Here is a 25799-nt window from a genome sequence, read left to right on the forward strand (position 1 = left end):
CGTGAACCCCAATCTCGTCGTCAGTTACATCCCCCTCTTTTCCCATGGGCGATGCCTCGTTGAATTTTTCCATTCAGCTCAGAAACCAAACAACCTTGGATACAAAGAAAAAATCAGCAATCACTCTCTGCCTAACTTTACCCTCCAAGGTGATCAGTGCCATTAACTTGCTTGTTCTTTCACAGTTTTCCCCATGATCAGGCAAAACATGTATACCGTTTTATTTGCCCAGAGTTAATTAAACAGCAGATTATAACATTTTCTGTGCTCATACTACTAACCTACCTTTTAAAGTACTTATTTGTCAGACACTGTGCCAGGTACTTTACATGCATTATGTATTTTCCTGTGAAATAAAATAACCCTTTGAAATAAGTGTGACTGTCTCCTTTTTGTATTGAGGAGTCAGATAGCAGGTGATCACACCAGAACTCCAACCTAGCTTGGGCAGTGAGAATCCCTCATGTTTGTGAGGCATTTTCAGTTCCCGAAGGCTTATCATGGGCATTCTCCCAACTGGTCTTCACAGGCGTGAGAGGTGAGAGAGGCAGAGCTTTCCTCCACATTTTAGCAGGAGAAAAAGGAAGCTTGGACAAGTGAGCTGTCCAGGATTTTCAGTCAGTATCTGACAGGTGGGACTAACCCAGGCCTCTGGACTTTCTTCTGAGAACAGCTTTTGTCTTCCTGTTCTCCTGGGACTGGACTGTTTGACTTCAGCTTCTCTGACTTTCTGCTCAGGAGAGGCTTTCTGGCTTATAAAAGTTGGGGCAGGGAACCTTTGGATTTTTCCACCCTGAGAAAGTGAAACAGCCTTTGTTCGTATTAGTAGCATCATCCCTACCCCAGATTGCCTGCCTCCATGGTCCCTCCCTCCACCTCCCCTCCCCACCACCCCAGTCAGGGCTTCTGCGAATGCACGACACAGTCTGTGAACTGCACACTTCCTCTGGGCACCAGCCACCTCAATAACTTTCCTTATAATTTTCATAGCTAATTTTTACATTTCAAGGTTCCCAACCCTGGTATGCCTTAAAATCACTGGCCTCTGAATACATTCTCACGTATCACTAGTGGGGATAGAGTGCTGGTGGGATAGAGAATTCGGCAGTAGTTAGTGAATTTACTCTTGACCCAGCTGTCACACTTCTGATGGTCTCTCCCAAAGATACACTGGCAAAAGTACAAAAAGATGTGTGCACAGAGATATTCTTTGCAGCATTGGTTGTAACAGCAAAAGTTAGAAACAATTCCAGTATCCATCAGTAGGGACTGGTTGAATAAATGTGGTGCATGTGCATAGCAGAGTGCTTTTCAGTAGCACAAAGGAATGTGAATATACACCACCATGGATGGAGTGTCTCCAGGCCATGTTGCTAAGTAAAATAAACATGAAAGGTGGAGGAACGTGTATACTGCTGCTGCTGCTGCTGCTAAGTCACTTCAGTCGTGTCCGACTCTGTGTGACCCCATAGATGGCAGCCCGCCAGGCTCCGCCATCCCTGGGATTCTCCAGGCAAGAACACTGGACTGGGTTGCCATTTCCTTCTCCAGTGCATGAAAGTGAAAAGTGAATGGGAAGTCACTTGGTCATGTCCGACTCTTTGGGACCCCCTGGACTGCAGCCTACCAGGCTCCTCCGTCCACGGGATTTCCCAGGCAAGAGTACTGGAGTGGGTTGCCATTGCCTTCTCCATTATTTAAGAAAGCAGGTGAAAGAAAGTCCATGTGTGTGGATTGGAAAACTTCATCTCATTAAGATGTTAACACTCCCCAAATTGATCTATGGATTAAATGCAATTCCTATCAAAATCCCAGGTGGCTTTTTTGCAGCAATTTATAAATTGATCCTCAAATTTGTATAGAAATTCAAGGAACCTGAAATGGCCACAACAGTCTTTTTTTTTAATTGAAGTATAATTGACCTAGAACACTTTGTTAATTCCAGGTATAACATAGTGATTCGATATTTCTTTACAGAATGATCACAATACGTCTAGTTACCATCTCACCATACAAAGTTATTACGGTATTATTGACTGTATTTCCCATTCTGTGTATTTCATTTCAGTGATGCATTTATTTTATAATTGGAAGTTTGTACCTCCTCATCTCCCTCCCTGCATTTCACTCATTCCCCCTCCCTCCCTCCCCTCTGGCAACCACCTGTTTGAATCTATGAGTCTATTTCTGTTTTGTTATGTTTGTTCACTTGATTTGGTTTTGAGATTCTGCATATAAGTGAAATCATACGGTATTTGTCTTTAAACTTTTAAAACTCTTAGAAGAAAACATAGGCATAAATCTTCCTGACCTTAGGTTAGACAGAGCCTTTTTGGATATGAAACCAAAAGTGCAAGTGACAGAATCAAAAATAAACTGAACTTCATCAAAATTAAAAAGCTTGTGTGATTTAAAGGACACTATCAGGGAAGGAAATAACCCACAGAATGGGGAGAAAATGTTTGTATATTATATATTGGATAAGGGACTTACATCCAGAATATATTAAAATCTCTTACAACTCAATGATAAAAAGACAACTCTGTTTTGAAGTAGTATTGATTTACAATATTAATTCAGTTGTACAGCATTGTGACTCACTATTTTTACAGGTTATCATCCATTGAAAGTTGTTAAAAGATAATGGCTATAATTCCCTGTGCTCTACAATATATCCTTGTTCCTTGTCTGTTTTATGTGTAGTAGTTCGTGTCTCTTAATCCCGAATCTAATGTGCTCCTCCCCCTTTCCCTCTCCTCTCTGGTAACCATTAGTTTGTTTTCTGTATCTGTCTGTTTCTGTTTTGTAGGCACATTTGCTTGTATTATTTTTTAGCTTATCATATATAGGTGATGTCATACGGTATTTGTTTCTGCCTAATTTCACTAAGTATGATGCTTTCTCAGTCCATCCACGTTGCTGCTAATGCAAATTTTCATTCTTTTTTATGAGTAATAGTCTATTGTGTACATATATACATACACACACACACACACACCCCACATCTTCTTTATCACCTGTGGATGGGCACTTGAGTTGTTTCCATATCTTGGCTACTATGCTGCTATGAACATTGGATACCTGTATCTTTTTGAATTAATGGTTTCATTTTTGCCAAGTATATATCCCCAGTGAAGTTGCTGGATCATATGGTAGTTCTATTTTTAGCATTTTTTCTTTTGAGAAACCTCCTTATTGTTTTACATAGTGGCTGCACCAAAAGACAACCCAGTTTTAAGATGAGCAGATCTGAATAGGCATTTCTCCAAAGGAGATCTGTTCATGTCCAGTAAACAAATGAAAAGATGTTCAATTCACTAATCATGAGGGAGTTGCAGATCAAAACCACAGAAAGATACCACTTCACCCCCACTAGGATGGCTGTAGTCAAAAAGATAGGTAATAACAAATGGAAAGAATGTGGAAAATATTGAAACCCTCATATACTGTCAGTAGGAATGTAAAGTGGTGCAGAGTTTACAAAACCGTCTAGCAGTTCCTCAAAAGGTTAACTATAGAGTTTCCATATAAATGAGCAGTTCCACTCCCAGGCATATACCCAGCAGGAATGAAAACAGTTGTCCACACAGAAACCTGTACATGAGTGTTCATAGCCGCATTACTTGTAGTCGCCAGAAAGGGGAAACAATCCAAATGTCTAATGACTGATAAATTGATAAATGAAAGTGGTATATCATATAATGGAATACTGTTTGGCAATAAAAAAGAATAAACTACTAATACATACTCCAACATGGATGAACCTTGAAAAAACACGCTAAGTGAAAGAAGTCAGTCACAAAAGACTATATACTCTATAGTACCATTTACATGCAATGTCCAGAGTAGGCAAATATATAGAAACAAGAGAGTAATTAAGAGGTTGTCAAGGGAGTGATAGATTAGGGGGCCTAGGGAGTGACTGCTCTGGGTAAGGAGTTTCTTTTCTGGGTAATGAAAAGATTCTAAAATTAATTGTAGTGTTGGTTGTGCAAATCTGTGAATATATTAAAACCCACTCTTTTTTTTGAGATTTCCTCCCACTCACCCCATCACACTTCTTTTTAACCCTTTTATTATGGAAATGTTAAAACATTTGCAAGAGTAGAGGAGACAGTATAAACCAGGTACCCATCACCCATCATATCAACATTCTGCCATTTTTTACAATTTACTTTTAGTTTTTACTTTATATTATAATTGATTAACAATGTTACTAATTTCAGGTGTGCAGCAGAAGTGATTCAGTCATACATACACATGTATCTGTGAATTACACATTTTCAGTGGGTGATTAAATAGTGTGTGGATTGTGTCTCAGTAACACTGTTTTCAAAAAGTAGAAAACACAAATGTATATAACTATTTGACTCTTGAGAGTCCCTTGGACTGCAAGGAGATCCAACCAGTCCATTCTAAAGGAGATCAGCCCTGGGTGTTCTTTGGAAGGAATGATGCTAAAGCTGAAACCCCAGTACTTTGGCCACCTCATGCGAAGAGTTGACTCATTGGAAAAGACTCTGATGCTGGGAGGGATTGGGGGCGGGAGGAAAAGGGGGCGACAGAGGATGAGATGGCTGGATGGCATCACTGACTCGATGGACATGAGTTTGAGTGAACTCCGGGAGTTGGTGATGGACAGGGAGGCCTGGCGTGCTGTGATTCATGGGGTCGCAAAGAGTCGGACACAACTGAACGACTGAACTGAACTGAAGGTTTGCTATAATAAGGTATGATAAGACATGCAGACAGGGATATGACTGTCATGAGGGAAGAAGTTTCTACTCACATTTCTCCAGAAACAGGAGGCAGAGCGTGCTATGCAGGGCCACTGAGGAAGCACTGAGGTCAGTTGGGGCAAATGAAGTAAGGGGAACACGTGGACAAAAGCCTTTACTGTGGTTTCTGTAAGAAGGCATGGTGAGCAGGCTTAGGATTGGCTAGTTTGAATCACCTTGGTGGGCTCTAGGGTAAAAGCGCTGTCTCTGGTTGTTTGGTACCTAGCCCTGAGATGATTAGGGAAGAAGATAGTGTCCCGGTGAAGGAGGTGGTTGAGGTATGGGCTCTGGATTGATTAGTATGCATATGTTATATGTGCTTGCAGGCCTCTAGGAATTAGCGAACCTGGGAGAGGCAGTCCCTCCAGTATCAGCATGGCCCCAGATGTCAAAGCAGCAAATACAGAAAGTAAAAAGATGTGATTAACACAAACGGTTACCTATAGGAAAAGGGAAAAAATAAGATGGAGAAGACAGGGACTTTCTTTTTGGACTTTGAAATTGTTTAAATATTTTGCATAATTGTAAAACAATTAAATTTCAAAAAATAAATTCTCATTCAGTTGATGACACAACCATTCAGAGAGGAACATTTCCAAGTAATATCTTAATCAGTCTTCAATAATGGTATTGTTGGTGGAGGGATTAATACTGTTGTTTTGAGACTGTTGTGTATATAGTGTAGGATAAAGCAAGTAGATAGTTACGGTGGTGATGTTGAGAACTAGGACTTTTGGTATAAGAGAAGGGAGAGATGCAGATAGAGAATCTGTGAGGTTAACCCAAAACTGTAGGTTTTTAATTTTGAATTTAAAGTGTCAATATGAACTCATGATATAATTTATCTCAAGGAAGCTGAAACAAAATTAAAAACTCTGTTTCTAGCTCTGCCTGTTGAAGGCTTAGAAACAGTATAGCAGTGAGCAGTCTTAGTGCCCAGAGAGTGCACTCTAAAACTCCGTTTCTTAATAAAAAGTAACTGGGGCTCTTTGGAGAGTTGACCAATTCCAGGTCTGTGTAAGATGAACTTATACCAGATGGCAAGGAAGTTATGAAGTTCCCCTTGAGTCATGTCAAAAGATCTCAGAAACCAACTTGAAAAGGCTTCTATTAGCCAAAGATGAGATGATTTTGAACATGATAAAGATAGTAACTGCATGGAGTGAAATACATCAAATATGTTTAAATTCATGAGTTCATAATGATACTAAAGCAAGACTCATCAGTCACCTTTGGAGGATGCTAGAGAATCAACTCATTATTCAGAGTAACCACATAGTTGATGAAGACCGTCTCTGAGGGGAAATATTCCAGCTAATAAAGATAGAATACCACCATTTTGCAACCTCTAAGGAATTAATGAATCTCAGCAGTGATCATCAGCGTCTGGTAACATTCCAAAAAGAGGTAATCAGACGTTACATACCTCTTGATAAAAGTCTGAAGTAATCGAACCAAAAAAAAATAAAATAATGCCACATGAATCTGATCTGACTGTCAGCACTTACTTTCAATTTACAGGAAATTGGATAGGAGAGGCCAAAGGACCCTGCTAAATTACATCATGGGGATGCAGTCAGTAAAACCTGTTATATGGGAAACTACATCCTTGCTACTTTGAGTGTGGCCCGTAGATCAACAACATAAGCATCATCTGTGAGCTTTTTAGACATGGAGACGCTTATGCTGTCTCTCAGACCTGCTGAAACAGAATCTGCATATTAACAAGTTTCCCAGGTGATTCACATGCACGTTTCAAGTTTGAGTAGCATTGTTCTACAGGACAAATGAACTAGAGTCTCCAAACAAAGCAATTGTAAGAAAAAAAAAATGAGACAGAGGGGCAGCCTATGTAGATGAAAAGACACTTGGAGGCATATTAGTTATTTGCAAGTAGAGAACTAATTTGTGTTCTATTCAAACACAAATCTTAAAAGTATTAAATAATTGGAGGGATATCTTGGATTTCTTTTGAAATAATCTGTGTGGTAGAGAGAAGAAAGTGGGTAGGGATGTAGATGAAATAAACTTGGCTACAACATGCTAATTTTTGAAGCAGTAATAGGTACCAGTATTTTGGTCATCTGATGCAAACAGCCGACTCATTCGAAAAGTCCCTCATGCTGGAAAGGATTGAGAGCAGATGTAGAAGAGGGCGTCAGAGGATGAGATGGTTGGATGGTACTACCAATGGAATGGACATGAACTTGGGCAAACTCCGGGAGATGGTGAGGGACAGGAAGGCCTGGCATGCTACAGTCCATGGGATGGCAAAGAGTTGGATATGGCTTGGCGACTGAAAAATAGCAATATGTACAAGGTTTATTATTTCATAATAAAATAGTAAGATTTTTCCTATAATCGTTTAAAAGGGGGAGTTCACTAAAATGGCTGCAATCAAAAAGGTAATAACAGGTATTGGCAAAGATATGGAAAAAATTGGAACCCTCGTACATTGCTTATGGGAATATGAAATAGTGTAACTGCTTTGGAAAATAGTCTGACAGTTCTTTAGAAGGTTAAACAAGGAATTAATATATAATCTAGCAGTTCTGCTCCTAGGTATATACTCACAAGAAAGGAAAACATATATTAATGTAAAAACTTGGATAAGGATTTCCATGATGGTCCAGCGACTAAGACTCTGTGCTCCCAGTGCAGGGAGCCTGGGTTCAGTCCCTGGTCAGGGAACTAGATCCCACATGCTACAACCAAGATAACCGAGACCCAGTGCAGCCAAGTAAATAAATATTAAAAAAAAAATACCTGTACATGAATGTTCATGGCAGCATTCTTATAATAGCCAAAAAGTAGAAACAACCCAGCTGTCTTTCAACTGATGAATGGATATGTTCATAAATAGAAAATATAGCATATTCATATAATGGAGTACTGTACAATAATAAAAGGAAATAAAGTTCCGATACATGCTGCAACATGGATGAACCTTGAAAATACGCTAAGTGAAAGAAGCCAGTCACAAGCAACCACATATTTTATAATTCCATTTATAGAAAATGTCCAGAATAGGAAAAGTTAGAGAGATGGAAAATAAATTAGTGGTTGCCAGAGGTCGAGACATGAGCATCTTACATTCCCATGACTGCTGATGGGTTGTCGGAAAATTAGGAGGGGGGAGGGTGATGAAAATGTTCTAAAATAGATTGTGGTGATGGTTGTACAACCCTGTTGATACACTGAAACCCATGAAATTATACACTTTAAGTGGGTGAATTGTGTGATATGTGAATAATATCTCAGTAAAGGTGTTACTAAAAAAGGAAGAAGAGCATTATATTGATACCCAATCTCCAGTCTTCATCCAGCATTATCAAAATCATTGGGAGGGAAGTTGTCTAGGTGATTCTAACGTGCAACCAAGACTGGGAACCATTGTATTAGGAAGTTAGCTGTCAAGGATTGTTAGAAGAGAGAGGCAAGATTATCTGCTTGAAATGATAGCCTGGAGGGGAGGCCAGGGATGGCATCATAGCTGACCATTCTGATGGAAGAGACAGGAATCCACAGTGGGGAGTCCTCTGGGTGCACATCACCTGTTAGTGGCCCTTAGTACCATTAGTGTACTTAGCACAGTGGAAATAAGCATGAGAAGTCCTTTCATTTCTCCAGTAAGTGTGTTCAGAGTTGGTCTTCTTCAGTGTAACACCCATAGGTGTTAGGGTTACTTGTGCTGCCAGGTGGTCTCGCTTCTTCTGAGTTACTCAGAATGAGCAGAGACTCTGTCAGTGGAATGTTGAGGTATTAAACCGTAATCCAAAAGCAGCAGTCTAAACACCTTAATCTTCCTAGGTTTCTTTCTGCCAGAAAGTGTTCTGGATATTAGTGAGACTCTATAGTTATTTTTTGGTCTCCATTGTCACATTTCTCAAGTAAGTAGGCATAGAGCCAGCTGTATTATTCTCATTTCTCTTGAAAAGCATTTATTAGTCACGTGTTGGACTGGGCAACAGAGGGGGAATTTGAAGATGCACTTTACATGATGTTTGGCTTTTGAAGAGAATCTTTGGAGAACTGGCCTTGAATTCTGGTTTTACTGCCCTTTGCAGGTTGTTGATTGCCCTGGACTTTTAGTTTCCTTAATGAATGAAGTCTGAACTAGGTTACTCCTGAAGCTTCTAAGACTTTGAGGTTCACTACATCTGTCTGCACAGAGTCTGTAAATATAGTGTGTTGGTTAAGAGTTTGTGCTCTGGAGCTTGGTGACCTGGCTCTGCTGTTTCCTGGCTGTGTGATTTTGAATAAGTTGGTTAACCTCTTTGCACTTTGGTTCCCCCATCTGGAAAACGGTGATTGAGAATAATACCCACCTCACAGTTTTCTTCACTGTAAAATATTTGGAGCAGTTTAGCCTATGATTTTGTTGATATGCTATCATTTTATCCTGTATAGGTCCCTCACGCTAATTTAGGCATGATCAAACTCTTACTAAAAAGTGCAGTGTTGTGTCTGTTATACCAGGTGGTAGATGTTTTTGGAAAGGTATAAAGCAACCATACAAAAGTGTTCATGCAGCTTATAAGATGTTTTATACTAAAAATACTCTTTAATATTTTAGAAAGTACATTAAATGTCCTAATTCTTTTTTTCTCCCTGTCCTGTATCCTCATATAGGTCAGTTCTTCTTGGGTCTCGGGGACTTGACATATCCCACATCTCACAGCGATTGGAGAGTCTGAGTGCAGCCACCACTTTCGAGCCTCTTGAGCCCGTGAAGGATACAGATATTCAGGTAAGGGGTGCCAGGCACAGGACTGGTGCAGTGAAACCCTGAGCGTGCAACCCAGGCTGAGGGCCCTGACCCTTTGTTCACCAGCTGGTTTAGTAATTCCATATTTCTTTGTTAATTTTCTTCTTCAAATATTAAGAGAATGAGAGGCTCAGCTTTGGAGGAACATTGGATTATTTTCAGAGTGCTCTGCAAGACTGAATTTAGGGAAGCAGTTCTGACCTGCACTTTTTAAATTATTGTAATTATGAGCACAGGTTTGTCTTCCTTCTTTGGGCTTAATCCAAGGCACAGAGACATTAGTTGTAAGTTTCGCTTACTTTCTTTGCTAGATCTCAAATAATTTTACTATTCCTCTTCTACATTTCTTTTCTGCATCTTGCTTGTATGCATTGGCAAAGAGCTGGGGAAAACTTAAGTACTATTTACTGAAACCCACTTAGTGATTTCTAGGAAGTGTCTGGCTCCATTAGTGGCCCCAGGAAATGGCCTGATAGAGCACTCCAGCCTCATTTAGCCTAGCATGCCACTGGCACAATTGATAGCTATGTTAATCTAATCAGAAACTAGTGGCTGTGTGAGTGTGTGTCCAAAATTGTTAAGGAAAAATCTTGTGATCCATTTAGTTTTGAGGAATTGGAACACTGATTTGTGTTAGAGTAAAGGGATGGTGGGATACTATTTTTGTCATTGATTTACCTTTGAGATAAAAGGATGCAGGTCCTACAGAGGCAAATCCTAGTACGAATGGATCTTTTATTATTTGGGCTCAATTTGAAACACTTCACCCCACCATCCTTCTCAAGAACTGTTTTAATCCATCTAATGGCCACAGTGCTATTGCATTTATTCCACTTCAGAAACCTAAAACCCTAGACTTTGAGTTGAGAGTTAAATAACTACAGATGTTCATTATTTTCTGTTTTTGATATGTTCCCAGACTATGAAAATTCAGTTTTTCCCAGTTTTATATGCTAAATTATATTTGCCTCTCACCTTACAGACGCTTTGTTATTTCCATGTAATCTTAAAATGGCATGTATAATTGCCTCTTTTTTTTTTTTTTAAGTTTTAACTGTTCCTCTTTCCACCTTCTATTTTGCTTAATGCCCTGTAAACAAATATTGGGGGTGCCCAAAAAGATCTTTCGAGTTTTCCCATAACATCTTGTGGAAATGCCCATATGAGCTTTTTGGCCAACCCAGTACTTAAAACAGGATCAAGGTGGGTGAATGGGAGATAGTTGAAATAATTTGAATAATCACCATGTGTTTAGGGGAGAATCCCAATAGTGTGGAAAGAGATGGCGCTTACTGAAAGGTTGTTATTTGAGTTGTTTTTAATGTTTAAGATGCCAGATAAGTTGTTTATTTTAAAAACTGCTTTTTTGACTTTCTTTGGCATATTTGTAATGCATATTTGGAATACCCAACAATGTTTAGTGAGGCACTTCATGAATTCCCTTTGATGTGTTACATTTTTCACTTTGAGGGATTGACAGGTTTACAGATATGTTAGGTAATAATGATTTATTCTAACCTTCCACGTTATGTGTGAACACTGTCCTTCAACAGCCCCATTAGGTGGCTTCCTAGCAGTGCATGCTTGGTCACATCAGAGAAAGTTTCTTGATTTGGAATGAGCATGGCTAAGAGTTTTGGTCCTGCCCCCTCTGTGAAACCTTTGAACTTTGAGAGGAAGGATGCTACCATTTCGGAATTTAACCTCTCAGTTGAGCTGTTCTGGAGTATTTTAAAAAATGTGAGTTGGCTGCTCTAAGATAAGTTTTGATTATTTGGGAGTTGATCATCTAGACCTGCAGTAAAGATTTAAGACGAACTAGTTTCAAAATAAAATCCTCTGTTGACTTCATCTTCTTGCCAACAGAGCCTTAAAGAAGAAAATTTAACTTTCAAAGGACTGAGTCTTTGGCCTAATTTGAGATAGCGCTAGTGGTTGATAGAGATTTGAAGTCTTAAGTTATATCGTGTGGCTCAGTTGACCTATACCTTAACTTCCTGTACACGATATAGTATCATGTCCTTGCCTGACTTCCTGTGTAGTAATCAGATATAAGAGCCAAGCCAGCTTTCCCCCTTCACAGGACTGATCCTCCTTTTAATTCTTCTCTTCATGTATTGATTATCCAGGAAGAGTTAATTTGGACATTTTCAGTTTGAAAAACCAGATATGCTTTTTTTTTTTTTTTCAGATATGCTTTTTGATGGATACTTTCTTCTCACTTATTTTTCTTACCAGCTTTATTGAAATAATGATTCACATAGTATAAATCTGATCAGTTTTTGTATATGAATGTCATGTTTTCCAACTATGTAGTTCTGAGATAAGAACACACCCTAATCTCATATACTGAGTATCAGTCAGAGTGAATTTATTATGTCAGCATATAAATTCATAAAAGGAAATGCTGAAGGAGCCTTTGGTAGATTCTGCCCAAGACTTTGTATTGTCCAATGTTTGCGTTACTTATAAGCTTGAAAAGGCATTTTCCCATGAATAGATTGTCCTTTTCTGTTTGGTAAACATTGATTGTATTTCCTTCTCTTTCTAATGGAGCTTGAAATTAATACAAGTCTTTTGTTGTTTATCATAATCAGTGATCTTGGCATGCATTGAGAATGCATTTTTAAATTGCTGTGGCCAGCAAAGGTAATATATTTAAATAAACCCACTTAAATATATGTTTGGATGATACTAGTGGAATTTTTTTAAATGTTTATTGATTTAATTTTTGGAAATGTTCATAAAGAAGGCCTACACGTTTGCTGTAATAGAGATGGAGAGCAATAATTGTTAACAGGATATGGTGCTAAAGCAACTACTGCTCTATTCTGAGTGACTTTGTGGTGCTTGCAAGTACGGTTCCTCTCGCAGAGATCTTGCTCACTTCTGAGTTTGGGAAAAAAAACATTGAGGGTAGACTACACATTTTTACTGTGGTCTGAACAGACCTAATGTACCATGGATGATATGTATTATATAGTAATAAAGTACACAGTTACACAGTTCAGTTGTGTTCTGGGCTTTTTCACTAGATTACATGTATTTTTCAAGAAAGCTGTGCAGAAATAACTTGGGCTGGCCGTAAAAATGGGAGCTGCAGTTTCTTGGCATTAGGCTGCAATATTTCCAAATGGCATTAGACCAAAATATAATATTATTATTACTAAACTTACTTAGATTCCTATGGCTGCCATAACAAATTACCACAAACTTAGTGGCCTAAAACATTAGAAATTCATTCTCTCGCCGTTCTGGAGCTCAAAACTTTGAAATGAGGGTGTTGGCAGAGCCCTCCAAAGGCACTAGAGGAGACTCCTTCCTCTTCTGGCTTCTGGTTGCTCCTGACTTCTCTCGATCTGTGGCAGCATAGGTGTAGTCTGCCTCCATCTTCATAGGTTTTTTTTTCTTTTTTTCCTCATGTGTGTCAATCCACTTCTCCCTTCTAAGAACACCAGCCATTGGATTTAGGGCCCACACTAAATCCAGGATGATCTTAGCTAGAGATCCTTATCGTAATTACATTTGCAGAGACCCCATTTCCAAATAGGATCACATTCACTGGTACCAGGAGTTGGGACTTAGACATAGCTACTCTAACCCACTGTACTGACAGTGCCAGAAAATGTAAAACTATAAATCAACTGAAATGAAACATTGTATGTTTCACAACTGGACTGGAGTGTCAGGATAAGGCATCTGTTGCTAGTTGTTCCAGGGACTGCAAACCTCAGTCAAGTATCTGATCTCATCTTCAGCTCTCTTTCAGGCCTTTGAAAGGTGAGGCTGACTGCTAGAAACAGCTTGATTTTTTAAAATAGTTTTAAGTACTTTAGTTTTCAGGGTAAGGACAGGTAGCATTAAATTTAGGAGGGGAGGGAGTACTGAGGGTGAGAAAGAGGTTTCTCCTTCGGCTAACCAGGTTACCAAACCGCTCTGCTTTCCTTTTATACTTGAGGCCTTTGCTCACCACCTTGTTCTAGCATGGAGTAGCGCCTCTGAAAATGTCTGAGCCCCCTTTCAGTCTGACACTCTTAAGGCCTTCCTTAGATGCCACCTCTTTCATAGTCTCAGATCTCTCTTCCCATCGCCTCCAAATGTAGCATGTTGGCTTTCCTGCTTAGGAAAAAAACAAAACTTTCTGAAACAAAGTAAACAGCAACCTAGATTATGTTATAGGAATTGACTTAGCAGCCGCTTTAAATCTTGATAAATGAAAATACAGCCCCTTCTATACACAAAAACCCTATACAGAACTAAAGATCTTCATAGTCTGCTAAATTTCCAAATGGAAATCTGTCCTGTATAAGTAAAGAGAAAAAAAAGGTCTTAAAAAGAGAGGAAAATAGCTATAAGAAAATGAGTCAGGGAACTGATGTATCACATATAAAACTAATAGTGCAATAATAATTGATTTGTTAAAAACTTGTTCTGCTTACCACACTGTATCTATAGTAAAATATTCATTATGTCCTTCCTTTTTCTGTCCTTGGAAATGTAGAGTTATGCTCAAACCACTCTTAGCTTATCTTGTAAATAACCAGAAGAAACTAAATGGCTTTGGTTAAGTATAAAACAAATCACTGGTGTTATAATCCCTTATCACCTAAATTGTTATTTTTGAGGTTTATATTTTAATTTTATACCTTCAGAATTAAGGTACTGCTGATTAAATGCAGCTATATATAACAGCTAAGAGGAAAAGTGGTTGAGTGCTATTAATAATTGTGTGTTTGTAGTACTGGCAAGTTGTTGGTAGGGAATTGGTTCCAGAAATCCTATGGCAGTTTGTTGAAAAGAGGGTCAGACTTGCCTAGAATGATTAGTATGCTAATAGCAGTTCTTCAGGATTAGTACTGGCAAAATATTAATACTGAGGCGAGAATGCAGTAAGCTTTCCCTGGCTTGAATTAGTTGAGGGAAGGGGCATTCTGAATGGGTGAACAGTATCTTCAGTCAGTCAGTTCAGCTGCTCAGTCATGTCCGACTCTTTGCAACCCCATAGACTTCAGCACACCAGGCTTCCCTGTCCGACACCAGCTCCTAAAGCCTGCTCAAACTCATGTCCATTGAGTCAGTGATGCCATCTAACCATCTCATCCTCTGTTGTCCCCTTCTCCTCCTACCTTCAATCTTGCTCAGCATCACAGTCTTTTCCAGTGAGTCAGTTCTTCACATCAGGTGGCCAAAATTTTCGAGTTTCAGCTTCAGCATCAGTCCTTCCAGTGAATATTCAGAACTGATTTCCTTTATGATTGACTGGTTTGATCTCCTTGCTGTCCGAGGGACTCTCAAGAGTCTTCTCCAACTCCATAGTTCAAAAGTGTCAATTCTTCAACACTCAGCTTTCTTCATAGTCCAACTCTCACATCCATACATGACTACTGGAAAAACCATAGCTTTGACTAGATGGATGTTTGTCGGCAAAGTAATGTCTCTGCTTTTTAATATGCTGTCTAGATTGGTCATAGCTTTTCTTCCAAGGAGCAGGCATCTTTTAATTTCATGGCTGCAGTCACCATCTACAGTGATTTTGGAGCCCCCAAAAATAAAGTCTTTCACTGTTTCCATTGTTTCTCCATCTATTTGCCATGAAGTGAGGGGGCTGGATGCCATGATCTTAGTTTTCTGAATGTTGAGTTTTAAGCCAACTTTTTCACCCTCCTCTTTGACTTTCATCAAGAGGCTCTTTAGTTCTTCGCTTTCTGCCATAAGGGTGGTGTCATCTGCGTATCTAAGGTTATTGATATTTCTCCTGGCATCTTGATTCCAGCTTGTGCTTCATCCAGCCCAGCATTTCACATGATGTACTCTGCATATAAGTTAAATAAGCAGGGTGACAATATACAACCTTGATGTACTCCTTTTCCCATTTGGAACCAGTCTGCTGTTCCATGTTCGGTTCTAAATGTTGCTTCTTGACCTGCATACAGATTTCTCTGGAGATAGGTAAAGTGGTCTGGTATTCCCATCTCTTAAGAATTTTCCACAGTTGGTTGTGATTTACACAGTCAAAGACTTTGGCATAGTCAATAAAGCAGAAGTAGATGTTCTTCTGGAACTCTCTTCCTTTTCGATGATCCAGCAGATGTTGGCAATTTGATCTCATTCCTCTGACTTCCGAATCCACCTTGAACATCTGGAATTTCATGGTTCATGTACTATTGAAGCCTGGCTTGGAGAATTTTGAGCATTATTTTGCTAGCATGTAAGATGGGTGCAATTGTACAGTAGTTTGAGCATTCTTTGGCATTGCCTTTCTTAGGGATTGGACTGAAAACTGACCTTTTCCAGTCCTGGGGCCACTGCTGAGTTTTCCAAATTTGCTGGCATATTGAGTGCAGCACTTTCACAGCATCATCTTTTAGGATTTGAAATAGCTCAGCGGGAGTTCCATCACCTCCAGTAGCTTTGGAAGTGATGCTTTCTAAGGCCCACTTCACATTCCAGGATGTCTGGCTCTAGGTGAGTGATCACACCATTGTGGTTATCTGGGTTGTGAAGATCTTTTTTGTACAGTTCTTCTGTGTATTCTTGCCACCTCTTCTTAGTATCTTCTTCTGTTAGGTCCATACCATTTCTGTCCTTTATTGTGCCCATCTTTGCATGAAATGTTCTCTTGGTATCTCTAATTTTCTTGAAGAGATCTCTAGTCTTTCCCATTCTGTTGTTTTCCTTTCTTTCCTTACATTGATCACTGAGAAAGGCTTTCTTATCTCTCCTTGCTATTCTTTGAAACTCTGCATTCAAATGGGTATACCTTTCCTTTTCTCCTTTGCCCTTTGCTTCTCTTCTTTCCTCAGCTACATTTAAGGCCTCCTCAGACAACCATTTTGACTTTTTGCATTTCTTTTTCTTGGGGCTGGTCTTGATCACTGCCTCCTGTACAGTGTCACAATATCATGAACCTCCATCCATAGTTCCTCAGGCACTCTTGTCAGATCTAATCTCTTGAATCTATTTCTCACTTCAGCTGTATCATCGTAAGGGATTTGATTTAGGTCATACCTGAATGGTCTAGTGGTTTTCCCTACTTTCTTCAATTTAAGTTTGAATTTTGCAATAAGGAGTTCATGATCTGAGCCACAGTCAGCTCCCAGTCTTGTTTTTATTAACTGTATAGAGCTTCTCTATCTTTGGCTGCCAAGAATATAATCAGTCTGATTTCGGTATTGAACATCTGGTGATGTCCATGTGTACAGTCATCTTTTGTGTTGTTGGAAGAGGGTGTTTGCTATGACCAGTGCTTTCTCTTGGCAAAACTCTGTTAGCCTTTGCCCTGCTTCATTGTTTACTCCAAGGCCAAATTTGCCTGTTACTCCAGGTATCTCTTGACTTCCTTTAAATCTGGAATTATTTTTAAAGAAATGTAAATCATTGTCATTTGCATTGTTTCTAGAAATTGAAACTGCTAAGTGTGTGTACCAAGGAGAGGTCTTACCAAAACTGGTTTAGTACATTAAGAAAGAGATGAGGTTCATTCATAAGAGTTGTATCTGTTTGCATACTGAAATTTGTATAACAATTCTGAGAAATGGTTTAAAGTAGGCAAAACATACCTACCTGCCTTATTGTTTCTGCTCTTAAATATACTTGAGCATAATGGTGATCTTGCCCAATATTGGATGATTTAGAATTTTGAATTGATGGACTCTGAGGGAATAAGACTTTGCTCTTAAATGTTTTCACATAATGTTAATATAAAAATGTAAGAGACCATTGCATGGAATCTGACAGTGTGAAGGTATTTATTTAGTTAAGCATTTGTGTTTATTAACCAACCTCCTTTGTTATATTCCTCTTGCTCCTAAGAGAGTCAGTGGGACGTTCATGCTAACCTTTCTTTTGAATTTTTAGAGGACTTTAATGGAAATTTGAATCTTGCCCTTTCCACCTTATAACAGCTCTCTGTCCTGGACTTGAAACAACCTATAGGTAATACTCTTGGGTTCACTAGCAAATGAATCCAGTTCCCACTGGATCCAAAGCCTGTTAGTAGAGAGAAAAACTCTTTCCTAGAACAAATACTGGGTATATTTTAGGCAAAAATTCAGTTGTAGGGGCCGAGGTGCACGTGGATCAGGTGCATCGCTCCCTGTGCTCTTGTTCAAGGCAGTAGCCCTGCTAGGCTTCGTCTCTCATGGAAACACTGCGGCGCCCACATCACCCCCACTTAATGAGCATATTTGCTGTTCCTTGTCATTAAACCCTGACCCGGAATAAATCTCAGAGCTGGTAAAAGCCAGTAAACATGTAAAAAGGAAAAAATAGTGTCTTTGCAGAGGCAGGTTAATGTGCCATCCTGTTTTGTGTTTATAATTAGGTGGGCTAATGCAGATTGCTGTGGGAAGTACTGAAATGACTTAATTTTCCTGCCTGTTTGTGATAAGGGGAAAGGTAGACGTTGTGGTCTGGTGGCAAAGTATGCAGTTATATTAAAGTGTCCTGTAAATGGAATTAAAAATGGTAGTAAAAATGGATGTTAGAGGCATCATCTGTGGAAAACGTGAAAAACTGCTTTTATGTTAGCCAGGGATAGAAGATTTCAGCCTTTTTACTTATCCATTCACACTTACTCCTGAATGCAGGGCTTTCAGAACAAACAAGTAAATGGATGCTGAATGCATTCTGAGCAGGGAGGAAATGACAGGCTTTTTTGTCTTCTCAGAGGTTTCTTATATCCTGTAGTGAGCAGAGGAATATCAATTACCAACTTAAAGAAGAAAGAAGTTGGAATGGTTCTGTAAGAGTATTTTGGAAGAAGCCCATGGCTAAAATATTTATCTAACAATTTAATAGAGCACTTCAAGTGTTGGCCAGGCTCTGGTGCCTTTGAACTGGAATTGAGTCATCTCCTCCCTCTTTACCAGCCTCTCTTAACCTGCCAATACCTATTGATGCAAGAACTCTGGAGATAGGAAACATATATTGTCATCTTCAGTCTGGTATCTTTAAATTGCTTGGTTTCAGGAACTAGAAATGGGCTGAACTGTTTGATTTAAATAGGGGTTAAAACCTAGTCAGATATTGAACACACTTACTGTAGACCAGCCTGTCGTTCTCAGATGGCAGATCTTGACCCTGGGCGCCACACGGATCTGCTTGCCACAGTGCCCTGTGATCTCTTATTTCCATTTCGGAATGTTCAGTCCGAGGCTTTCCAGGCCGGCAACGTGATCTGGCCCCTTCCATTGGTTGTGGTTGCAAAATGTGGCTCCCTAGTCATTGAACTTCCGAGCCCAGGTTCTCTCTGTCTCCACTAAAATTCCACATCCTGTGAAGGGACTGAGAGAGGGCTTCAAACAGGAGAGTCCCGTGGTTTTGCTTGTCTGTTTTTTAGCAGGGACTGGGAAAAGAAGCCGGGAGGTAGGATGGGCATCATCCTCTGCTGACGAGACCTGCACTTAGAATTTCTTTTGCTGCAGAGCTCTCAGAACCAGTGTGTATTGCCTTTTTTTTTTTTTTTTTTTTGGAGCATTTTCCGGGCTCTCAAATGGTTGGCTTCCATCTTGCACTTCAGATATGGAGAGGTTGGGTGAGTCCCCACTCTCCTGGTCTGCGACACTAACGACCGGCAGCAGTGCACGTGCGGCTTTAATCATCTTGGAGGACAGAAAGGCGAGTCCCTGCTTCTCACCACGGAGTGGCTGTGAGGCTGAGATGCCATCAGCAGAATCCTGCCTGTGCTTTGCAGAAAGCCGCAGCACTTGAAGCACTGCGGCAGAATCGGCTGAGCAGGGCTGGGCGTGACACAGCTTCCAAGAAACTGTACAAAAAAACCTCTTGTCTTATAACACACATTCACAACTAGCCCCAACCATTCATTTAGTTTATAACACAAAGAGGAGAATTAGGTCAGCAGAATGTAAGTGGGAGTATGGATCCACTGGCTGATTTTTATTATTGCTACCTGATTTGATTTATTTCTTTGAATGGCAAAAGTGCAAGGATATGGGGCACAGTTTTCTCCATTCCTCCTCCTTCTCATGAAAAAAAAAATTGTCTTTTTTAAAAAGCTATTGCTCTCTTAGGGACAGGTGGAAACAACCATGGAAGGTTATAATATGCTTGATTTGCTCAAGGTACCGAAATACACTTGTATGATGTTATCTGGGAGCGCTTTCTCATTTCTTATTAGATTCTATGTTATCCACAGTACGTATCAGTCTGTCTCAGCAGAAGCAGTCTCTAAATGAGCAGGGCTGTGTGGGTCCTTAAAGGTTTAAGGCCTTCACTAGTAGCACTTGGTTCTGTGATGAGGTCCTACATGTGTTTGTTTTGAAGGAATAGAGTGATAGGTGTTGTACTCAAAAGGTGCTAATAGAATCCATGCTTCTCAACTTTCTTTTTTCTTCTTTCCCAGTTTATCCCAGACTAAGATAAAATAAGTGAAATGAATTACTAGAAAAAGTGAAGTTAAACACAGACAGAATATGAGCCTTAGGTTTTGGTTTTATGTTTGTTTTGTGTTTTCTGGCCACTCCATGCAGCTTCTGGGATCTTAGTTCCCGACCGAGGATTGAACCCAGGCCCTCGGCAGTGAAAGGCGCAGAGTCCTAACCACTGGACTGCTAGACCAGGGAATTCCTGGAAGCCTTGGGTTTTTTTTTTTTTTTTAAATTAAAGTCAGTAGACATAAAACTACTTTGTCATGTTGCTATAAAAATTTCTAAATGCTAATTCTCAGTTTTTGTAGTTACCTGCTACACACTGCGAACTGTGGACGGGTGTTTCTTCAGCTGTACTTGGGTAGTTCTGGTTTCAGTAGGTGTGTTTTCTTCTTTTCGCCTTTCCTCCCTCCCTTCCTTTCGTTTTAAGCGTTACTTGCTGTACAGTGAAACATGGCACCGAATACAAGTTTGAACTTCTGTCTTGTTCTATTCCAGCTAAAATCAAGGAGGCAGAGCTGAAGATTAACTAAAAATGTATTGTGTCCAGATACTGTACTAAGCAGTTCCTGGGTTTCCTCATTCAGTCCTTTCAGTAACCCTCTGAGGTGGTTACATTAACCCCATTTCACCAAGAAGGAGCCTGAGGCCTAAGAGGCTGTGTGTGCCAGACTTGAACTCCCTTCTGTCAGTTTGAGTTCAGTCCTTGCCCTTATTCCATGAGATTTTAAATTCATTTGTAGACTCTTATAGCACAGGAGTGAATTTTCAGGGTATATTAAAGACTATCGTGGCAGAAATAGGAAATAGAGTGTATAACTGAGTGCTCATTTAGAGCAAAATGAAGAGTGTAAAGCTCATAGAGAATGGATATAGTGGGCATCTCTCTTATTTAGATAAGCTTAGTAGTAAAATAAGGTTGATTGAGGGAGAAGCTGGAATGTGCTTTCTGAACTGTAATACAAACCCCTGCTGGTTTTGAGGGGAGATGAGTTTTGCAGGAAGGCCAAACCTGCTTCCTCCATTTATCTCCAGGTGCTGGCTTTTTTGCCGTAGTTTTCTGCTTGCTGAGCTGTCAGTTTAATTTACTGTCTAAGGCCCAGCCTATTATTTCTCAGGTTTGCTGCCCTACAGGTACACTGTAAAGGATTTCTGTGAAATCCTGGAGCAGCTTTTAGTTTTGAAATGCCAAGGCTTTGTGCTTGTGAAAATAGGTTGTGTTCAGCTTCTTGCTTGATCATCTTTGTTTTGTTTTGCTTCTGAAGCTGAGCTGGAGTTAGAAGGATGATGCTAGAAGCAATTTAAAGGGCACATCAGATTTTTACTGTAGTCCTGAACTATTGATTGTTGACTTCTTTGTAGGTTTAATGCAGACCCATTTCCTTACTTAGCGTCTGACTGGCCATTAAGTTCTGGCAGTGTGCCGGAATGTTGAGATCTTACATCTCGTAATATGATTTGGCTGTCTAAGGGTATTATGTGTGTTTGGTCTTTAAAGACACAGGCAAAGCCCTCCGCTTGGTGTGTGTGCTCCAGAATACAGGAAAGAATTTCTGCATAGCAAAATCAGGCTTTTCTAGGACCCAGCACAAAAGTGAGGAGTTGACATTCACCTGAAGTCATGCAAATTGATACCCCCTGGACTAACTAGTTCTTAGAAATAAATGCAGACTAACATAACAGAATCTTGACAGAAGACCAGCAGGGAACTGGGCGGGCATCGTGGTGTGCCAGAGTGGGTCCCAGCTAAGCAGCTGCTCCCTTGTGAGTGGTCCTCAGCACATGCCCAGTGCCACTCTCCCTGTGTGAAGTTGAAAATAGAGTCTAGCTGAGAGGCGGTTACAATGTCTTGCTTATGGAGGAAGCTGGGCTCACAATGGTTGGAAGAGAAGTAATCAATGTCTGTGAAAGACTTTTACCCTCCTTACCATAACCTGAATACCTCTTGACTGGAATTGAGGGTAAATGAGGGCTGAGGGAATTAGATGACAAGAAACCATTAAATTTGGGATTTTAAGGGTGTGAATGAGAACTCAGTGGCATTAGAAGCGGAAATGCACTTTTCCATCTAATTGCAAAAGCAAGATGTGCTTAGTTCAGAGTACTTGGGAAATGGCTCCATAGTGCACTTTCTTGACTGCCAGCATTTGGGGAGTGTTGAATTGTTTGGATCACATACTTGAAGCTGTGAAACATCTCTGAAAATGACAAAGAAAATTGACTTATTTTAACAGAGCAGTGAGGAACTGTTTCATGAAACATGTTAGAGGTAGACTATAAGAACGGCCCTCATAAGGCCATTGGTCAATTCCTATAAAGTAATATACAGTCTTTTCCTTTATTCTGTGACAGAAGAGGTTTTCTAATGTGTGAATAGAGATCTGATACAGATTTCATGAATGATCATTATGTCATTTCACTGTCCCCCCCAAACCACTGGGGAAAATTGTTATTGAGAAGTCTTACGACTTTGTCCTGATTTGCAAGATCAAGAGGAAAGTAGCAGACTAGTAAATTTATGTGAGCTTTGCGGGACACAGTGCGATGACCCTTCCACGCGTATACTGCTTTGCAGTGGGCTTCGTCCGTCACTGTCTTAGTCCTTTCTGCAGTGTTTGAGGTGAGGTGAATGGATGGTGGCATCATCTTTATTTAGAAAGGGAAGAAATCAAGATCAGGATTGATTAGTTTCTATCAAAGGTGGAACTTGAATCCAGATGCTTCATATCATGCCTTGCTGAGGAAAGCCTCAGGGATGGATGATTGGGTAAATTCCACAATATCATTATTTTATTTATTTTTCTGCAAAGATGTTAAGCTAGTTCTTTTGCCACTGGTCAAATTTCTTGATGTTTTGGTTCTGTCTTTCCCCCTGGACATTTTCTTACTTGTTTTCTTTGAAGTGACATTTCCATGTATTCCTTTCCACATGAAAGATTTGCTGGTTAACTAAATCAGTTGTAGAGACAAAAATGCTGCTTAGAAGAGCAATACTATAGACTGGTGACAAACCTCACTGTTTCCATCTGAGATATACTTTGGAATAAAAAGTGATACTGAACAGAAGTGTAACTGCTGCTGACATAGTTTATAGACGCCCTTTGTGTGAAGAGGCCCAGGGTTTCTTGAGATTTGTTGCACTAGAGCCTGTCAGCCTGGTTTGTGCTGTCTGAGTAGGTCACTGGTGCCAAGCAAATGCTAAGTGGCAAACCGGAGCAAAAGTCATATTTGAAACTTTAGCTGGACTAGACTATCAGGGTTCAGAGCAAGTCAGGGGAGAAATTTTTAGTTTTTGCCAGTTTTTTGCTTTCTGGCTTCCCCTCCCTGTTTCTTTCCTTCCTTTGGACTATTGTCTCTTCTTCCGTTCTTTTTGTCTGTCCTTTTTGTCTTTCTCCTTTCTTCTTTTCATTCTTGCTTTTTTCCTTCTGTCCTTTGCATCTCTCTTTCTCTGTCTACACCCCACCCCCGGCCTTTTAGACTGGCTGGCATCTGGAGCAGCCATTGCTAATGGGAGCGTACCTCCTTTTTTCCAGTCAAGTAGCAGCTGTGAAATCATGGCTGTTAGAATGGTTCCTGCAGCCTGGCAGCGTGCACCCACCCACGCTGTGTACTCTGTAAAGTGAGTCTGGGTGTGGGGTTGAGCTGGTGTGGAGAAGCTGGTTCTGTGGGAGCCAGGCCTTGCTCTTCTTCATGTGCTATCATTACTTGGGTTTTCTGCATTTGCAAACCCCAAAGAGGTGGAATTTAGTTTATCCATCTGGCTAACCTGTTCTTATTTTGCTGTCTTAATGGATGTTCTAAAGTGCATTTCCTTATTTTTGGCCCTTGACTAAAGCCTCTGCTAATATTCTACTTTTTCTTTTTTTCTTTCTTTCTTTTTTTTTCTTTTGGTGCCTAACTCAGCTTGATATTGAAGGTGTATACGAGTTTTCTTTTACAGTACATAGCTGTTTTGGGTAAGGCTATTATAGCTTCCTTGTGTTTTGAGGATTGATCATGCATTAAAGCCAGATCCTAAGTAGAGGGAAGGATGGGGAAGAAAATGACCAAGGAAAAGGGCATATTTGATTTTGTTTCACATGTTTTAGGAATGGAGTTATAAATTAATCTAGTTCTCAGCTTCATATGTGTTCCTCACCATGTGTTAACTTATTCATCCTACTATCTCATATTTTGGGGAGAGGGAATGTTGTGGAAATGGGGGTTATTTTGGAGCAGCAGACATTGAAAAGCTCTTTAGGCCTCCAGGTTTTTCATTGGGGGTTAGGAAGGGAAAGGAGCTACATATCTCATCTTTGTATTTGTATTAATCTTCTCCCTCAGGTTCTAATTTCCTTCTCTATTCTTCTCATGCCCTTAATGCATTTGGCAACAGGAAAGAAGCTCTTGGTCAGTGATTCTAAAGGGTGGTGTCCAGACCAACAGCTTCAGCATCACCTAGGAACTTGTTAGAAATGTTCACTCTTAGACCCGCCGTAGACCTAAGGAATCTGAATCTCTGGAGGTGGGCCCCAGAACCTGTTCTAACAAGCCCTGCAGCTTGAGATCCACTGGGTTAAGCTATTACAGAAGCCTAGAATAAGTGACCCCTTCTTTTCTAGCCGTCTCTGCCAGCTGTTACACTTAGTCCACCTGTGGACCAACCCTGAACTTGCAGCCTGCAAAGCAGTATATTTATCATCTAAGTGTTTGAGACCATAAAGAGTCAGAAACCAGCGTTGGTTTTTTTCATTGTTTGTTTTTGTTTGCTTTTTTCTGATTATTTATCTGTGACTGCGGTGGTCTGTTTTGCTGTATGGCGGGCTTTCTCTAGCTCAGTGAGCAGGGAATACTCTTCGCTGCAGAGCACAGGCTCTAGGTGCCTGGGCTTCAGCAGCTACGGCGCGTGGGCTCTCTAGTTGTGGCTGCTGGGCTCTAGCGCACAGGCTCAGGAGTTGTGTCCCGCCTAGTTGCTTCTCAGCATGTGGGTGGGATCTTCCTGGACCAGAGGTCACACCCATGTTCCTTGCATTGCAAGGTGGATTCTTAACCACTGGCCCTCCACCCTTGGAAGCCCCACCACCCTTGTTTTTATTCTTGTTCTATGAAGGGCACAGTGGTCAATAAAATATGTTTAAAAACTTACATATATTAAAAGTCTGTTACTTGTAATCGGTCATTGATTACTTTTTCACCATGAAGGAATTGACTCTGATTTCGAAGCTGTAGCTTAATACACACTGCCTAAAAAGCAGTGAGAGCGCAGTGGGGGATGAAGGAGAGACGGCGATGGAGGAACAGGAAGTGGAGGGATTAATAATCCCGTCTTGGTTAATCATCACTTTTCCTCTGTGATCGCTGTGAGCGGATGTGCTATTGCTTCTGCTAACATTAATAATTCATGGATGGACTATACCAAAGGGAGGCCTTAAATCTGGTCTCTCAGCAGATTAAATACACTGTTTGCCATCAGTAGGAGCCAGGAGAGATGAAAGATGGACTTCTTATTTTTACTCATTAACCTGATTTTCTCTGCCTTTCTCCTCAGCTTCTCTCATTCTCATTTTATTTACCTTTTCATTTGTTTCTCTCTGTGAGCCCCTCCTGCATTGAGTGAGTGCTGAAGATCTTCGGTCGACTGTTAATGACATTAGATTTTACTTTTCCTTAGCTGCTAGTAACAACAGATGCCATGAAAGAAAGCAGAGAGTCAGAATAAGTATTTCCTTGGAAATGTCTAAATCAGTCTGCATATTTCAAAAATGTATTAAAATCTGCAGCCTGTGTGTCTTAGAAATCATTTGAAACATCTTCTCTTTGCTTTGAAGAATAATCCTCTTGTATTAGCTGGTGAAGATAAACAGTGTTCATCATATAGATTTGGTG

General features: G+C 40.2%; 1 protein-coding gene across 1 annotated transcript in view; it reads left to right on the top strand.

The window, feature by feature from the left end:
- Positions 1–25799, top strand: part of NUP93 (nucleoporin 93) — a 103961-nt gene that overhangs the window by 19585 nt on the left and 58577 nt on the right. The window contains exon 3 of the mRNA XM_068991940.1: positions 9411–9528. Coding sequence (XP_068848041.1) covers positions 9411–9528 — 118 coding nt within the window. The remainder of the gene's footprint in view (positions 1–9410; positions 9529–25799) is intronic.

This window comes from Capricornis sumatraensis, chromosome 20, assembly GCF_032405125.1.
Source record: "Capricornis sumatraensis isolate serow.1 chromosome 20, serow.2, whole genome shotgun sequence".
Lineage (NCBI taxonomy): Eukaryota > Metazoa > Chordata > Mammalia > Artiodactyla > Bovidae > Capricornis > Capricornis sumatraensis.